We start from the raw sequence: 16573 nt of genomic DNA on the forward strand, positions 1-16573 counted from the left end.
TCGCCTGGTTTGCGCTTTGACAACATGAGACGGCAAACAAAGCGTAGTCTCCGCTGCCAAGCCTCTGCCAGAACGGCAGCTACCACTGCAAGTTCCAGCGGCGCTGCCAGCGCGCGTGTCGTGTGGGTATGAAACTGTGAAGATGCCTTCTTCCCGCCACCCGTTCGGTATGCTCGGTCGCGGAAATGCAGGTACACGGTGGATGCCGCCCCCGCGTCTCTGACTTGGCTAAACCCAATATTGCTGGCGACAACTGCGATAATACATGTTGAAGTTTCATTCGCGGCGACCCGATCATCAACTCGATCTTTGTCGACTCTATGGCCTGGAATCTCATAGAGCCGCGTGACTTCCTCAGCTGAGCGGATGTGGTTCTTGAAAAAAGCGCCTCAGATTCCCTCGAAACTGCATGCTGCACCGTCTTGCCAAGAAGCTACCCGACGGTGTCGGGCCGACACCATGCCGAGATCGCTGCGGCGACAGCAGATTATGGTTGTTGCCGGCTACTCTGTAAGGATTCCCCGGAAACAGCCCTCTCATCGATGCTATGAGTCAGTCACTAGAATTTGTGTCAAATCGAGGCCATGTCAAGTGATAAAATCGTTGGAAATATACATGTGTGCACGCCTCTTGAGGACACGACTGGATACCATCCGATGGTCCAGCGATCTCCTTTGCAATGCTGGACTAGCTCATTTGCCGACGGGCCACTTGCTCTTCTTCCGCGGCTTCACGCGAGCCTTCTGCTTCCGCGCGTACGCGACCCAGTCGACAATCTTCGGGTGTTGCATAATCTTCTCCAGCGTATTGTACTCGCGCGCGAGCGTCTTGTTGTCTTCGACCGAGTGGATCTTGCTGTGGCACTGGCGGCAGATCATAATGCACGTGTTTAGGAACTCTTTCGTATAACCCTTGCGCAGATACTTGGAGTGCGTGACGCGAGGGATCACGTGGTGCGCCGTCAAATTCATAGGCCGCTCACACATTTCGCACAGACCGGTCATATCCTCCTCCTCTTCACGACCAGCAACATCTTCATCCAGCACCACCTCGTCTTCCCTGACAATCTGCTTCTTGCCAAACTCGATAAACTCCACCTCGACCTCAATCGGCCGGTCATCATCCACGGCACTGCCTTCTTCGCTGTCACTGTCCTCCTTCTCCCCAATGTGCTTCGTAATACGAGCCGGGTGCCAAGCCTCGTCCTCCTTCAGCACCACGAGACAGCTCTTGCCAAGGGCAAACTGAGTCTCCAACCTCTCTCGCCTCAGGCGCCGTCTCCTACTGGCGTGACTCTCTTGCTCCTCCCCACTATCGTCGTCTTCGCCGCCTAGAACCACAGCAACAACCTGCTCTGCAATTGCTGGCAACTGGCCTGCATCCAGGAACTCCGTCTCCTCCAGCACCTCGACGAAAGCGGCGGTGAGCTTGGCTCTGTCCTGGGTCGAGTCTTCCTCCTCCGCTGTCGCGATCAAGAGCTCCGCCGTGTACTCGAGCTCTTCAGAGGAAGCCCCTCCTCTCGCAAACATCTCCAGCACCGACACTAGCCTCGAGGCTGTCTCCTCCACCGTTGGCGAGCTGGTAGTATCGATCATGGCGAGCTTCTAGCAAGTTGACAAGTGAGCAGCGCCGAACTGCGACTTGCCTTTTTTTGGTGAGTGATGGTCAAGATTTAATATAGGTACATTTGTGTACAGAACACGGAATAGAGTATTCCAGAGCCGTTGCAGTCACATTCGCAACTGCCCTCCTCCACACCTCGACGGACTGATCCCATGGCGACGACGCAGCCCCCGCGCGTGTTCGGCGTCGACTTCGTACGTGGTCTGCTTCTCCGTCGCCTTGCAATCCTAACAGTGGCTCCTGCGCGCTCTAACTCGCCTAATTCACCGACTAATTCCATGCTTTACGCTTGTTACTACCGCAGGGCGCGCAACGCTGCGTAGTGGCCGAAAGCACGGGCGACGTGGTGCTCAATGAGCTCGGAGCCATGACCACAGCCACGCTGGTGTCCTTCAAGGGCGAGGAGCGCCTGGTAGGCGAGTCGGCCGTGCTGTCGTCCAGCACCAACCCTCGCAACACCATCAGCTTCCTGTCCGGGCTCGTGGGCAAGCGCCAACTGGCGGACGTGCAGCAGCAGCTCGAGCGTCTGCCCGGACACCAAGCCACCTTCGAGGTGAACGAGGCTGGCTGTGTGGTGGCCGCGGTGGACTACGGCAAGGATGGCAGCAAGACGCAGTTCACGGTGGAGCAGCTCACGGGCATGTTATTCGCCAACCTGGCCACGCAGATGAAGAAGCGCTTCCAAGATGAGACGTTCCATGTGACGCTGGCGGTGCCTTCAGTGTGGGGTGACGAGGAGAAGAGCGCGGTGCGTTTGGCTGCTAAGATTGCGGGCATCCCGAGCCTGGCGATCATTTCGCGCGATGCGGCACTGGCCCGCTGCTTCCACCGCAAACACCCCGTGGAAGCCCCCGCGGCGTCGGATACCGATGGCGATGCTGCCATGGCGGCTGAGACTGTTCGCCACATTGCGATTGTGGACATGGGCCACACCAGCACCAGTGTTGCGGTGGTGAAGCTCACGCCGACTGGCGAGACGCTGCTGGCGACGGAGGCTGATGTGGAACTCGGCGCCGAGACGCTTGACCGCCGTCTCTTTGAGCACTTCCAGAAGGAGGTGCAGACTAAGCACCAACTGACTGTGGCGCTCCACTCGAAGGGGGGCAAGCGCCTGTTCCAAGCGTGCGAGAAGCTCAAGAAGCTGTTGTCTACCATTGGCGAGGCTAGCGTGACCGTGGAGAACCTCGCCCCTGAGAAGGATGTCAACATTTCGATCTCGCGCAGCGTGTTCGAGGAGTTGTGCGCCGCTGAACGTGCTCGTGTCACGGAGATGCTGCAGAAGGCCTTGGAGACTGCGAAGGAGAGCGTTCCCAGCGCTGATATCGCGTCGGTGGAAATCGTGGGCGGTGGCACTCGCATCCCGTTTGTGCAGGAGGCTATCATCGCTGCCTTCCCTGCCGAGCAGCAGCGTACCGCTGATCTTATCGGTCGGATGCTGGATTCGACTACCGCTGTGGCTTTGGGTGCTGCCTTTTCCAGTGAGGTAGCTGCTGAGGCTGCTGCAGCTCCTGCGGACTCTGAAGAAGACGCTGCGGAGTTGGCTCGCTACGTGGCCCTGGAGCAGGAATTCCAGGCTCGTGATGCTGAGCTGGCCGCGATCGCTCATGAACGCAATGCCATCGAGGCGTTCGTTTACGAAATGCGCTCGAAGAGCAGCGGCAAGCACGGAGACAAGCTCGACTCGTCCAAGCTGAACCCTCTGCTGGATGCTGCTGAGGACTGGATCTACTCTGAGGAAGCGGAGGCTGCCACGCTCGACGCGATCAAGACCAAGCACCAGGAGATCGAAACCGAGGTGCGGACTGCCTGCGAGGCATACTTCTCTGCTGTGGAGGCCGACGAGCGTGCGCTGGAGCAGCAACTTGAGCTGGAGTCACAGAAGGCTGAAGCTGAGCGTCAGGCCGAGGGCGGCGAAGAAGACCACGACACGCGTAAGCTCAAGAAGCCCGAGCGCATGCGCATGGTGGTCAAGAACAAAGAGGAGGGCAATGAGCTCTTCCGTGACGGCAACCACAAGCACGCCGCTGCGCGTTACGTGAAGGCTCTGACGCACGCCTCGAAGTTCTTCGACCTTACCGAGGCCGACAAGGAGGAGGTGAACGCGATCAAGCTGAGCCTGTACCTTAACCTTGCGCAGTGCTACCTCAAGATGGAGAACTACTCCAAGGCTGTTTCCAACTGCAACGAGGCGCTGGCTTTGGACGCGAAGAGCGTCAAGGCCCTTTACCGTCGCGCTGTGGCGTACGAGAAGGAGAACAAGTTGGAACTCGCGGCCGACGACGTCAAGGCGGCTCTGGTCCTTGCCCCGCAGGACCGTGCTGTTGTCAAGCTGGACGAGCGCCTGAAGTTGCGTCTTCGCCGCCAGCTCGACAAGGAGAAGAAGATGTGGAGCAAGGCCTTCGCGTAAACGCCGTCGTGAGATCAAGATGAGGCAAACTACAGCAATAGAGAATGAGAAAGATGAAGCCCGTAAAACGAACTGAAGTGGATATCATTCTTCCCTAAAAACTCGGAAGCACACAGCACCAACACAAACTGCAGCCTTTAGATCCTTTCCAAGCTTGTGCTTGTGCTCGCACTTGGTCTTTTACCTGCTGCTTCACTTCACAGCTCAGCTCACAACACGCGCCCAATTCATTCCGGTCGTCACTGTTGTTGCGCCGTTGTGCCTCCTTCATCACGTCGTCGTCGCGCTCTTCTCCGTCCAGAAAAGCGTTCAAGCGCACCGATTCTCGGCCTCAATGCGCTGGATAGTAAATCGTTTCCTCCTTTACGCGAGGAAGGGCGATCGATCGATCGGTGGATGAAACCAACGCCTGGACTTCTATCCATCCTCTCCTTATTGATTGTCGCCGGGGGCTGTGCACCTGTTGATCCACTTGCGTCGCCGCACCATGGCTAATGTGAACGGGTCCTTCTGCCACGGGCCGGAGAAGGACGGCGCGTAGATCCAGCCGTTGTCGTCTCCCTGGGACACGTCGAGCGTCCAGCCCTCGGCTTGCAGGTGCTTGGGCACCTTGGGGGCCACGTCCTCGAAGGCGTTGGACGAGATGTTGGCGTCCGTGACGGAGCTCCATCGCTTGCGCTCCGTGGAGCCGGCGATGTGCGTGTCCGTGGTCCACTTCTTGACGATGTGGTAGCGCTGGTTCTCCCAGAGCTCGAGCACCTGGTCCACCTGCTCGTTGGGCGTGACCTTGATCTCGAGGAAGAGCACGGACTTGCGCTTCTGCTTGTCGTAGTCGGGGGGCACCTCCAGCTCGTAGGACACCACCTCGGACTGCTTCTTCTCCAGGAACGGGGCCAGCGCGATGTTGGCGTTGCCGATGCAGTCGTCCTTCATGAAGCGGTCGTAGTCCATCACGTGCACCTCGAGGCACTTCTCCTTGGGGCGGTCCACCTGGAACTGGAAGGTCTCGGCCGGCTCCCAGCGCGGGTTCAGGCTGCTCTGCACCACGGAGCTCTTCTGGCTCAGACGCCCCACCTTGAACACCACGTACGGGTCGCTCTTGCCGCCGATGCCCATGAAGCCGAAGTCGCTGGCCGCCAGGTCGCCCGCGCGCACCAGCGTCACCTGCAGCGTGTGCATCGTGCTCATGGCCGCTGCGTGTCTATGGAGGAGTGTGTGTGTGTGGAGCGCTGGAAGAGAGCTTTACAGTATTAGCCGCTGTGCTGTGCTGCTGCGTCCGCGCGGTCGAGATACAGAGTGCGACTGATGCTGCGGGGCATGATATGTCGCCTCCTCGTGAGCGCGCGGTATAACAAATCGAAGACGCATTTTCCACCAACTGGCGACGCGCAATTTTCGGTGTTTTGCCCAATCGTGAGACGGCATTCGGCGTTGAGACATGCGGCGTTTGTACCCAGATCGATTATCCGGCGCTATCCGGACGAGAAGGTGTGGATTTTCGGCGTCGGACCTATTGATCACAGCTTCAACTACAGGCTGGAGCTTGAGCACAACCCCGTTCACCCTGGCGACCAGTGTGTGTACCCGTCGGAAGGCGACGGTGTCTTTGCTGTGGCTGGGGTGTCGGTGCAGTCATTCTCGTCGCTTTTTCGCGAGCGTCTGATTTCCTGTCTCAACGAAGACTGTCGACCGCACGATAGCTCGGCGCAATGGTCTCGACGTGATTGCGGGCGCGGGCAAGACGAGCTGCCACTCGCAATCGCGCCGGAGGGCTCCGTTCCCTTCTTTCGGTCCAGAGGCTGCAATGGCCGTCGCTGTCAACCCAGATTCAGGGCAGGAAACGCTTTGAAAACCGCGGCGGCGGCATTTGGGTCCACATGGCGCTCGTTTTTTGCTGTTGGGTCGTTGCGGCCTGCCGGTCACACTGCTGGTCTGTAAGATTGTTAGGCACGCTTGCAGTTGCTTCGAGAGATTAATGAGCGCTCTTTTTGTATCAGCGTCGGGCCTGTCGATGGGTGAAAAGGTTCACCTTGCTTCACACAACCAAGCCCGGCGCTTCACGGCCGAGAACGTAACTGAGGTGCCGTAGCGATGCCTCTCCGAATTGTCAAAACCTGGGCCTCCCGATAACGGTACGATTTTGCACCACCCTCGGCTCTTTACGAAAGTAAACGATCATTTTGGCGGAGGTGTGCATGACGCGTCTTGCGATGGTGTTTACAAAGTGTGAAGCATCGCTTCCTCCATTGAAATACATGTAAACAGGCCTATCATTTTGACCTCTCTCCACAATACTTAAAAGTATGTTATTGCTCGGGAACTTGGGTAAAATAGATTGTAAGCTCCACCCTTGGAGAAAAGCAGCATCTTACTTGAAGAAAGCGTACGGCATTTTTGGGAAGTAAAAGTCATTTTCTCCACCTTGGTAGGTGGCCTATACGATATTCGCGCTAGTGATGGTGCATGCAAAGTTTGAAGCATCGGTCCATGGCATGGAGTCCATGCACTGCAAGAAATAAGGTAAAAAGACACCTTAAAGTGTAAGTAGTAGCAACATTGCGCGCGGCGTGGAAGGAGCTCTTCCTAACAGCAGTCGCTTGCAGGTGTTTCGGTGCACTGGGCTCCCCACCACATGTCCGCATTCCCTCTGGCCGTGGTGTGGACCACTTGCCTTTCGCGAGCTGACGCACGTCGGTCGTTCACTTGTGAAAAGCTCAAGCTCCGTAGCAATCGTCGGCAGTCCGCCCCCCACTACTGTATCCTCTCGCAGTCCGCCCCCCCCCCCTCCCCGCAATGTACGCCGTGCACGTGACGCTCGTCAAGGCCGTGGACCTGCCGTCCGCCGACTTCAACGGCAAGAGCGACCCGTACGTGATCTTCAAGCTGGCCAACACGGAGCGCAAGAGCTCCATGATCCCGGCCAACCTGAACCCGGAGTGGGACCCGGAGGAGACCTTCGCCTTCATCGCCGACGACCCCAAGAGCGCCGTGCTGGACGTGCAGGTGTTCGACCACGACCGCATCTCCAAGGACGACAAGATCGGCTCGTGCACCATCCCGCTGGCCGCGCTGCAGGACAAGCCCGAGTCCGAGGTGCTCATGTACGAGCTCGAGACGCCCGCCGCCTTCGCCAAGCAGAAGCGCAAGAGCGCCATCATGCTCGAGATCAAGCTGGAGAAGGAGGACTAGGCCCACCGACGACGACTCGGGACGTGTAGGTAGGTGAGGTGCTCATAACGATCGAATCGAGTCTCCCCTTTTGTTCATGTACATACAACCCGCCGTTGAATTGGCGAGCGGCTGCAGTGACAAGCAGAGCTTCTGGCGACGACAAGAGCTTTGTTTTTTACTCGAGCTGGGACTTGCGCGGAAAGTGCTTCTTGTCTTTTTTGGTGGTGCTGCTGGTCGAGACCTGTCAACGATGGCGGTGTGTGTGGCATCCGGGACGAGGAGGAAGCTTTTCTCGCCCGAGTTCGCTCGAAGCAAGCCAGCGCCCGGCGCCAGACAGACGCAACCCACCAGGTCGCTAGCCATCTCGCCGCGCTCGTGGTTTCTTCGTCGTGGACGGGAAGCTGCGCTCTCGCCGGGTCCCAGGGCGCTTTCCGTCGATGGTTCGGCGCCTCCATCGGCGCTACGGCTGCCACGCACGTCGCTCGCCCACCCAGCTTTTTTGCCGCTTTCGAGCAGCTCTCCATTGCCGTTTTCGCGGACTCGCTCGCAGTTCCGATCCAACGGCGGCATCGGAGCCCAAGGCGTCGAGCTTCCAGAAGCCGAGCCGGAGCAAAACAACTAACGCCGGCAGCATGAAGAGAAAGGCGGCGTCGCTCTCAACTGGAGGCGGCGAAAGCGTCAAGAAACATGCCACGCACGACGTCCCCAAGTTCGGGGAACTTCTTCACGCGGCATCGTACTCGCAAGACGAGAACGACAGCTCCGAGATGTGGTCGCCGGAGATTCCGAGCACTTCGGAGACAGACGACGATGGCGAGCAAGAGCGCTACGCTGAAGAAGAAGAAGAAGATGGAGACGACGAGTTGAACCAGATCGCTGCAGGAAAAGTTTGCAGCGTCTCGGACTGCACCAATGCTGCTCGAAGTCGAGGCTTGTGCCCGACGCACGGCGGAGGCACTCGCTGCCGTGCTCCAGACTGCATGAAGCACGCTGTTTCCGGCGGGTTGTGCGTCGCTCATGGTGGAGGCCGCCGATGCCGGGATTCCTCGGGGTGTTCGAGCAGCGCGGTGAGCCAAGGGCTCTGCGTGCAGCATGGCGGTGGACGGAAATGCAGCGAACCGGGCTGCAACAAGCACGTAGCTTCGGGCGGCCTGTGCCGTACGCACGGAGGAGGTCGCCGCTGCCAGGTGACGGACTGTACTAGCAGTGCCCAAAGCCGAGGCCTCTGCTACGTTCACGGCGGCGGAGGACGTTGCCAGCGAGCAGGCTGCGGGTCAAGCGCCAAGAAAGGTGGTCTCTGTATCGCGCACGGAGGAGGACATCGGTGCCAAGTACCCGGCTGCACTAGCAGTGCTGTAAGCGGTGCACGCTGCCGAGCTCATGGAGGTGGTCGCCGATGCGCGGTCGAAGGCTGCACCAGCAGCGCGAAGACTGGCGGACGTTGCATCGCACACGGCGGTGGCAAGCGGTGCACGGTCAGAGGCTGCACGAGCAGCGCCCAGAGGCTCGGACTCTGCAAGGCTCACGGTGGTGGACGCCGATGCGTGGTCGAAGGCTGTGCGAATAGTGCGGTGAGTCGAGGCCGCTGCATTGCTCATGGCGGCGGGAAGCGATGTGTCTTCGAAGGCTGCACGACCACTGCGCGCAAAGGTGGGTTCTGCTTCGCTCACGGCGGGAGATCCACGGCATCGACAGCGAGCAGCAGGAGTAAGATGGCATCTCACGCTCAACCTGTAGCGCTGTCGTCGACTGCAGCTACTGCCCGTTCCAAGCCGCCGTCATGGCCTGAAGCACGATCACCGATCCCAGCACTCACACTGCCTCCGCGCCGACTACTTCCACCGATTAACACGATGTTGATGGTCAATCGTCCAGGCATCTTGCGCCGCTACCAACCGATCCCACCGATCCGCAGGCCAGTTGCTACGTTTGGCCGTGCCGAACGAGCAACGAACCACCCTCAACACTTGTTTGATGGAGAATGGCTGGACACATTCAACTCGGAACCGACTTGGCGGTGCGGGTCTGAAGACAACAGACCTACTGCAGTTTCCAGTCGTGCTGGTTACTCGTGGCAGCGACTGCAGGAAACCATCCGCCGTGAATCTCGAGTCCACGGGATCACGAACGATGAAGGCGAATCGGCTTCCGAAGACAAACCTTCATTCAAGTCGGAAAACAACGAGGTGCAGCATGATGCCGTGCCGGTAGTATCTGGTGGGTTTTATTGGACTCGAAGCCGCGGCCACATTCCATCCTGAAGCTCGGCTGAATGAACACCTGGCAACAAACGAAAGAGACCCGAGGCACTGAAGACGTGAGAGCAGCGAATTGATTGAACCGATCGGTCTTACGAATCCATGTAGTGCGTAATTCAAGACAACCACAGCAAGTGGATTTTGTTTGCAGCATTTGTATCATCTACGGCAGGAAAACAAAGATTATTGTCAGACATACACACCACTCCAAGGCTTAATTAACATCGTCGAGACAGCGTACCTAGTTTTGTCTTGCATTTGATCGCGCTCGTGTGCTGCAACGGGTTCGCTCATCGTTCCCATTTCTCTATTTCCTACCACTGAACTACTGAATGGAGCAGTAAGACCAGAATGACCGCCTCTGGTTGCGTTGGCGTGAAAGCATAGACTCCTGTGTGGCCACGTCCAGATGGTTACGACCTCTAGTGAACCGCCGAAGGCGTATCTCGTTGTCCTCACGGACCTTGTCCAGCTCGTCCGGGTTCTCCTTGAGATACTTCTGCAACTGGGCCAACGCCTTCTCGGTTTCTGTTTGCCCTTGCTTTTCGTACTCCTTCTTCGAAATGAGGGCGCTGTGGCGGCCGGGCTTCTCAAAATGGTACCAGAAGTACGCGATGGTTGCAATAATCTCGAAGACGCGAGTGAGCGACACGAGAAGAAGAATCAAGAGTGAGGCTTCTGTTGAAGACGTGCTGTAAAAGAGCAACGTCATGCCCATTAGCTTCAGCGAACGCGAAATGATAAGCTGCAGGCTTGTCGGAGGAGGAAGCTCGTCGTCCAAGACGCCAATTTCCTCGATCTCCTCTTCATCCTGCGGCTCCGTCCCTGACTTTGCCGACGCTCCCCACTGATACCACCACACCAGCACACACCCGAAGAAAGCGAAAAAGGCGAAATAGATCTTGCCAAGGTGGGGGATACCAAACAGAACCTCGCGATTCCACAAGTAGACGAGGTACGAAATTGCCCACGATCCGAGGCGATATAAGTTCGGCATAACAACGAAGCCCGTCACCGGCACCGCTACCGTAGCCACTGACGCGAGGGACGACACGAGCTGTGCACCAGGAAGCATCTTGGTAGTATTCCGAGCCTGACGCTGAAAAATGTAGAGGGCCAGAAGTGCCGAGAAAAATACGCCAACCGCTGCACCCAGCATGTAGTGGAAGGCGCGCGAGCGGGACAGCCACTCCGATAGATAAAATAATAGCAGACCCAGGAAGAAGTTCTGCGCGTACACCCACGACAAATCTACAACACGTACAAGAACATACTCGATCAGCATAGCCCTTTTCGACATAGTCGCAACCAGCGTCAACCAGCGTGCTCACATGTGAAGAACGTGAAATCAAAATTGAGCTGTGGCGTCGAAGTCGAGATGAACGGCTGCGGGGGCCCGGTCACCGTGATGCACGGAGCATGATACGGGCTGAGCTCCAGCATGCAAGCGTCTTCGCCCTCACCAGTTCTGCATTCGAGCGGGCAGCCTCCCACACAGTTCTCGCACACGAGCTTGGCTGTCACACACACACCGTCAGCACAACAATAAAGCAACGACAACAATTTGCAATTGCAAGCAGCGGATAACACGTACAGGCCAGGTAGAGGAAGCTTTCCGCCGCGTCGACCACATACGGGGGCACAAACTGCTCCAGCGCCGGCGTCAGGTGTGCCGCCTTCAACACACTGCGACACAACAGCCCCGGCGTCCTGCATCCCCACCAAACGTACAATAAAATAAGCATCCACCCCAACCACCCACCCATCCAGGAAAAGACAGCGGCCTCCTACCGCGCGAACGTGAAGCTCAGCTGGTCGACGTTGGGGCTGCGCACCACCACACGCAGCTCGCTCCAGGCCCAGAAGAACGGGCGCAGCGGCCACGCAGCCGTCTGCAGGTACGAGAGCGTGGCGTTGGTCAGATTGAACAGCGCCTGCGCCTCCCGCGACTGGCCCAGCGTCTGGATCAGCGCCGGCTGCAGCGTACTGCAGCCCACAATTGCACCCAGTCAGCACTCCACCTCCCCGCCACTTTGCACTGCAAACAAACGCTGCGTTCGCGCTGCTTCACCTGTTGAGCGGGTCCATGCGCACGTGCAGCGACGAGTTCTCCAAGAAGCAGAAGCTCTGCTGCTGCCCCCACTCGCGCACTGTGGCCGAGGCGGTGGCGCCCTCGTCCAGCCAGCGGAAGCGCCTGCGGTCGGCCTCGGACGCCACGTTCTCGTCTGCGGGCGCGACAGTGAAGCCATCGGTCAACGCAGTGGGGTTAGACGGCGGAGAGAGGGAGAGGGAGAGGGAGAGAGGGAGTGGATGCAGGACGTACGCGAGGATCTGGAGGCGGAGGCGGCCAGCGTCTGCGCGCAGCAGAGCAGCGCCAGCAGCCGCAGCAGCGAACGCGCCATCGCCATCAGCTTCAGCCCGACGTCACTTGACTCGGCCAGCGTCGAATCGCGAATCAGCACGCGCTGTTATGGAAATACAGCTTGGTGTGCGGCACACCAGGGAGGAAAGTTCGTGGAAACCCGCTCGACGCAGCAACTTGTACGGCATTCCCTTTCCAGTGTTTTTACCGGCCAAAAAGTACTAACTTGAACGAAATTCACTACGGACGATTCGATTCGACAAGGTATCGATTCTTGCAGGGGGTTGTTTCCAGCCTAATTTCGGGAGTCCGATGCGGTTTCAGAGACTATCGATTTTCAAAATCGAGCCATTTGCTTATTGCTAATTTCGGAAGCGCGATCCGATTCGACGATGTATCGATTCCTGCAGTGAACCCGAAAATAAAATAGAAGTCTTTTAGAGTTCTATTTTCAAAAGGGTGCTGTACAGTTAGGAATGAGGACACCCTAACGCGCAACGCGGGCCATTTTAGTGCTTCTACATCCAATTTCAAGTTGCTTGGCCCTCAAGGAGCAACTTGGACCACGCGGTCTGGCCCGTTTCAGACAGAAAGCGTACAAACCGCCACGGGCCGGGAGCGCCGTACAATTTCGGCATCCGCGACGTCATGGCGTCCACCTCGATGCGCTTCCTCGAGGCCTTCACGCGCGCGGCCAAGCGCCAGCACGTGTCCGGGCGCGCCCAGCGCGGGCTGTTCGCCGGGCGCGACAAGGCGTTCGGCAACAACGTGTCGTTCTCCAAGCGCCGCACGCGCCGCGCCTGGAAGGTGAACCACCAGTGGAAGACGCTCTACTCGGAGGCGCTGGACGAGAAGGTGGGGCTCAACGTGACGACGCACACGCTGCGCTGCGTGGACAAGTGCGGCGGCCTGGACAACTACCTGCTGAGCATCAAGGACGAGCGCGAGCTGGGCGTCAAGGGCCTCAAGACGCGCGACCGCGTGCGCGAGGCGCTGGCCGCCATCGACGCGGCGGCGGCTGCGGAGCACGTGGCGGAGGCCGAGGCCTAGATACACAGGAGTCAGTCAGAGCACAGCAGCAGATAGAGGCTACAAGGAGGAGGAGGATAAATGCAGAGAGAGAGAGAGAGACTCTGTTTTACTGCTGACGGAGGTTCTTCTCCTCTTCTTCTTGTTGGTTGACTACAGGTCGGAGGAGCTGGTGGAACGGTGTGGAGGTGGTTGCTTAAGTTAACAGGGGGCTATGGACAACGTCTAACTGGTTGGGGGCAGACACACACACTCTCTCTCTCTCTAGATCTCGCCCTCGCTGAGCTCGGACTCCTTGGAGGTACGGAACACGAGCGAGTCCGAGTCGCGGCGGAAGAACTCGTCGTCCGTGTCCGTGTCCTGCGTCGAGTGCGTGCCGAAGCTGTCGACCGTGGCGTAGCTGCCCTCCGTGGCGTAGCTGTCGTCCACGCTGAGGTTCGTGGCGAAGCTGTTGTCGGTCCGGCGGTCCGACGTGTAGCTGTTCTCGGTGATGCGGTCCGAGGTGTAGCTGTTCTCCGTGATGCGGTCCGAGGTGTAGCTGTTCTCCGTGTTGCGGTCCGAGGTGTAGCTGTTGCCCGTGATGCGCTCCGTGGCGTAGCTGTCGTCTACGCTGAACTCGCTCAGCGCGTCGCTCATGCCGCTGTCCCGGTAGTTCTCGCCGCTCTCGCGCGGCTCGGAGTGCTCCGACGTGGTGACCGGCAACGCCGACACGTCGAAGATCTGCGTGCTCATGCGGTAGAACTCGTCCTCGTCCACGGACGCGTTGAAGACGGAGAAGTCGCTGCTGGACCGGTCCGAGCGTTGGGTGTCTCGTTGGGCGTCTCCGAACGACGCGGCCGACGAACCGCGCTTCGAGGTGCGAATTTGAGACGCAACCACAGTCTCGAGACGAGTCGGGAAGCCTGGAACCTGCGCGGATCGCTGGCTGGACGTGGCCGACGGCGCAATGCTGCCGAGAGAGCTGCTCTCGGAAAACTCCGAGTGTTTCCCGAACGCACCCGAGGACGCTACCGACACCATTGACGGCGCGTTCCCTGTGAACGAGTCGTAGTCGTTGTTGCCGTGGTAGCTTTCTGTCGGGGTCTCGATACTCGCACTTGAGCCTGCACCGCTGCCAGGCCGATTCCTGCTGTTGAACGCTAGAGCTGCTGCTCCGGCGACAACGTGTGCCTGCTGGTTGTTGGACGGCATGGTCACAGCGATCTCGTCCCGCGGAGTGAGCGGGTCCGAGACGAAATTGTTTGACGACGATCCACCGGTCTCGCGCGGCACAGTCACGCGGTTCTGGCGGAAGAACGAGTCCAGCGCGCGTTGCTCCGAGCTGCCACGGGAGCGCTTGCTGGCCGCCGCCATGCGCACGTGACGCGCGTGCACGAAGAAGACGGCTGCAACCACAGCGCCCACGACACCGACAACGACCGCAGCGAGCTTCCAGCCGCCGAGAGACTCGGATTTTCCGGAGGAAGTGGAGGCGTTGGTCGGGTCCGAATCCTTACTCTGCTGCTGCGCCTCGGCGTTGGTGCTGCCGTCGGAGTTGATCGGAGAAAGCGGCAGTTCTCCCGATGCATAGCCACCGGTCGACTTCTCCGCACTCCTGTCGCCTGAAGACTGAGTCGCACTCGAAGACGTGTTGGTCTGCGACTCGATACTGCCGCCATCAGAAGAGTGCGTCGAGCTTGACGATGTACTCCCCGAGGTCGAGTCCGAGGGACCTGTCGATGAACCTGAGGCGCTTGAAGACGCTACCGGTTGAGGGGTTTTAGGTGAAGTGGTCACCTCAGGGGTAGCAGTTGTCGGCGTAGGTGCCGGAGTCGGTGCCGGAGTCGGTACTGGAGTCGGTGCCGGAGTCGGCGCTGGAGTCGGTGCCGGAGTTGGTGCCGGAGTCGGCGCTGGAGTCGGCGCTGGAGTCGGTGCTGGAGTCGGTGCCGGAGTCGGTGCCGGAGTCGGTGCTGGGGTCGGTGCTGGGGTCGGTGCTGGGGTCGGTGCTGGAGTCGGCGCTGGAGTCGGGCTTTCAGTAACTTGAACTGCTGTGGGTGCCTCTGTCGGAGCGGTTGTAGCTGGAGTCGTCGTTGATGGAGCTGTCGTTGATGGAGCTGTCGTTGATGGAGCTGTCGTTGTCGGCATTGTCGTTGCCGGCGCTACCGTCACTGGGGTGGTCGTGGATGGTTCTGCCGTGGGAGCCTCTGTCCTCGGGGCTGCTGTGGGGGCATCTGTCACTGTCGGCGCCGTCGTTGCCGGACTGGTTGTCGCGGGGGGCGTGGCTGATGGATATGCCGTCGCTGGCGATTCTGTTCCTGCGGCAGGTGTAGCAATCGGCGCATTCGTTGCCGGCGATTCTGTCCCTGGGGCTGGTGTTTCGGGCGCGTTCGTTGCAGCGGTAGGGGAAGAACTCGAGCCGTCTCCGCTTCCTCCGGCGGGTACGACGGTAGCCGGCCTCGGTGCAGCTTCCGTGGCTGCCGGCGTGTCTGACTCGAGTCCAATCTTTGAATGTCCCGCGTCCGTGGCGGTGTCTCCTGTCTGCGCCACCACCGCTGCCGCGTACAGCGCTAGCAGTAGCGCGAGCACGAGCGAGCGCTTCATGGGAGTCTGTGCTTTGGTCGAGAGCTCGAGCTCTCGCGGAATAACTGCCTGTACAGTTAGTAGGTTTGTTAACGTGCTGGTGACGCCTTCAGGCCGAGAAACTCGGCCGGGATTTCAAACTGTGGCGTGCCCTCAGGGGAGCGTGTTGACCACAATGTCCAGTTCCGCCAGCAGCTCGCAGAAACGCCGTCGCGGCTAACAGCTTGCACTGTGTGTATCAAAGTCCGCGCTTGGTGCGGTGCAGCAAGTCCCGCTTGATGCCTCGGGCGGAGCAATGGAGACTGTGCGTCTCTTTTCGTGCGCTAGAGTGATAGCGGGAAAGCCGGCTGGTGGCTGGTAACATGAACACTCCTACGCCCGATACAAGGGACCATACAAAACTCTGTTCAGCCGACCAGCTGGGCATGACCATGTTGTCGATTGAGCGAGTTCTCTACTCCGCCTGGTTCCGATCTGGATGGGTTTCACGGATGTCAAGGTGGGCCAGTGCAAGCGACACGGACCCCAGCTCGCGTCTATCCAGACTCACTGCATTCGGCCGTTGAGGCCATTGATCCCGCTCAAGCTTGTTGACGAGGTGTGCTTGGTTTTCGGCTGGAAGATCTCGTCAACACGAAGAGGATAGGATAGTGCGTGAAGCAGTGTGCCGAATTCGAGCCGTCCAAGCTGCGATTCAAATGTCGGACTTTAGTTTCACTGGAAAATGGTTTAAGACTTAATAGACTAAGTTACATTAGATCAGGTCTACCGGGGCAAATGAATACGACCCCGTCGGTACATCGCGGCGGTACGTGCCGGTTGTCCCCATCCCAAGCGCGCGCATGATTCGGAGGTACATCCTGACAGGGATTCCCTGTGTGAACGACGTCGGCGGGCAATGCCTTCCTGCGGCAAGTAGCTCCATGATAAACATCGACCGAGTTTAGGTACCTCGTCTCGGTTGTAATGGTGCCGATCTGTTCGGCTTGACTTTTGCTGAACATCGTGGACCGAGAAGCCACGCGAGTTGAGCTGTGGGTCCTGGAGTTGACGTTGCACACTCGCCTCTGTGTGGGCGTGAGCTACTTTACGAAGGTCGAAGCCTTTTCGCGTTACTACTTTCGGCGACACACGTGAGGAATGCTCGAAAGCTTTTGAAAAGGT

General features: G+C 58.9%; 7 protein-coding genes across 7 annotated transcripts; 3 read left to right on the top strand and 4 right to left on the bottom strand.

The window, feature by feature from the left end:
* Window positions 1-692: 692 nt before the first annotated feature.
* On the bottom strand, window positions 693-1595 carry IUM83_14287 (uncharacterized protein; the record flags this gene model as incomplete). The annotated part of the gene is made up of 1 exon (XM_067939020.1): window positions 693-1595. The coding sequence occupies one exon, from the start codon at window positions 1593-1595 to the stop codon at window positions 693-695; it is 903 nt and encodes a 300-aa protein (XP_067791083.1).
* Window positions 1596-1775: 180 nt separating this feature from the next.
* Window positions 1776-4030, top strand: IUM83_14288 (Hsp70-like protein; the record flags this gene model as incomplete). Its single annotated transcript, XM_067939021.1, has 2 exons — window positions 1776-1817; window positions 1928-4030. 2 exons carry the CDS (start codon window positions 1776-1778, stop codon window positions 4028-4030), a joined length of 2145 nt encoding a protein of 714 aa, XP_067791044.1.
* Window positions 4031-4462: 432 nt separating this feature from the next.
* IUM83_14289 (putative C2 domain-containing protein) lies at window positions 4463-5218 on the bottom strand (the record flags this gene model as incomplete). The annotated part of the gene is made up of 1 exon (XM_067939022.1): window positions 4463-5218. One exon carries the CDS (start codon window positions 5216-5218, stop codon window positions 4463-4465), a length of 756 nt encoding a protein of 251 aa, XP_067791088.1.
* A 1605-nt stretch (window positions 5219-6823) lies between these two features.
* Window positions 6824-7219, top strand: IUM83_14290 (putative C2 domain-containing protein; the record flags this gene model as incomplete). The annotated part of the gene is made up of 1 exon (XM_067939023.1): window positions 6824-7219. The coding sequence occupies one exon, from the start codon at window positions 6824-6826 to the stop codon at window positions 7217-7219; it is 396 nt and encodes a 131-aa protein (XP_067791011.1).
* A 2565-nt stretch (window positions 7220-9784) lies between these two features.
* Window positions 9785-11861, bottom strand: IUM83_14291 (putative protein kinase; the record flags this gene model as incomplete). Its single annotated transcript, XM_067939024.1, has 7 exons — window positions 9785-9850; window positions 9923-10710; window positions 10791-10976; window positions 11054-11169; window positions 11251-11445; window positions 11531-11684; window positions 11783-11861. 7 exons carry the CDS (start codon window positions 11859-11861, stop codon window positions 9785-9787), a joined length of 1584 nt encoding a protein of 527 aa, XP_067791137.1.
* A 608-nt stretch (window positions 11862-12469) lies between these two features.
* Window positions 12470-12871, top strand: IUM83_14292 (50s ribosomal protein l24; the record flags this gene model as incomplete). Its single annotated transcript, XM_067939025.1, has 1 exon — window positions 12470-12871. One exon carries the CDS (start codon window positions 12470-12472, stop codon window positions 12869-12871), a length of 402 nt encoding a protein of 133 aa, XP_067791009.1.
* Window positions 12872-13114: 243 nt separating this feature from the next.
* On the bottom strand, window positions 13115-14404 carry IUM83_14293 (uncharacterized protein; the record flags this gene model as incomplete). Its single annotated transcript, XM_067939026.1, has 1 exon — window positions 13115-14404. The coding sequence occupies one exon, from the start codon at window positions 14402-14404 to the stop codon at window positions 13115-13117; it is 1290 nt and encodes a 429-aa protein (XP_067791010.1).
* Window positions 14405-16573: the final 2169 nt, after the last annotated feature.

Source organism: Phytophthora cinnamomi, assembly GCF_018691715.1.
Source record: "Phytophthora cinnamomi strain GKB4 chromosome Unknown Contig42, whole genome shotgun sequence".
NCBI classification, from domain to species: domain Eukaryota; phylum Oomycota; class Peronosporomycetes; order Peronosporales; family Peronosporaceae; genus Phytophthora; species Phytophthora cinnamomi.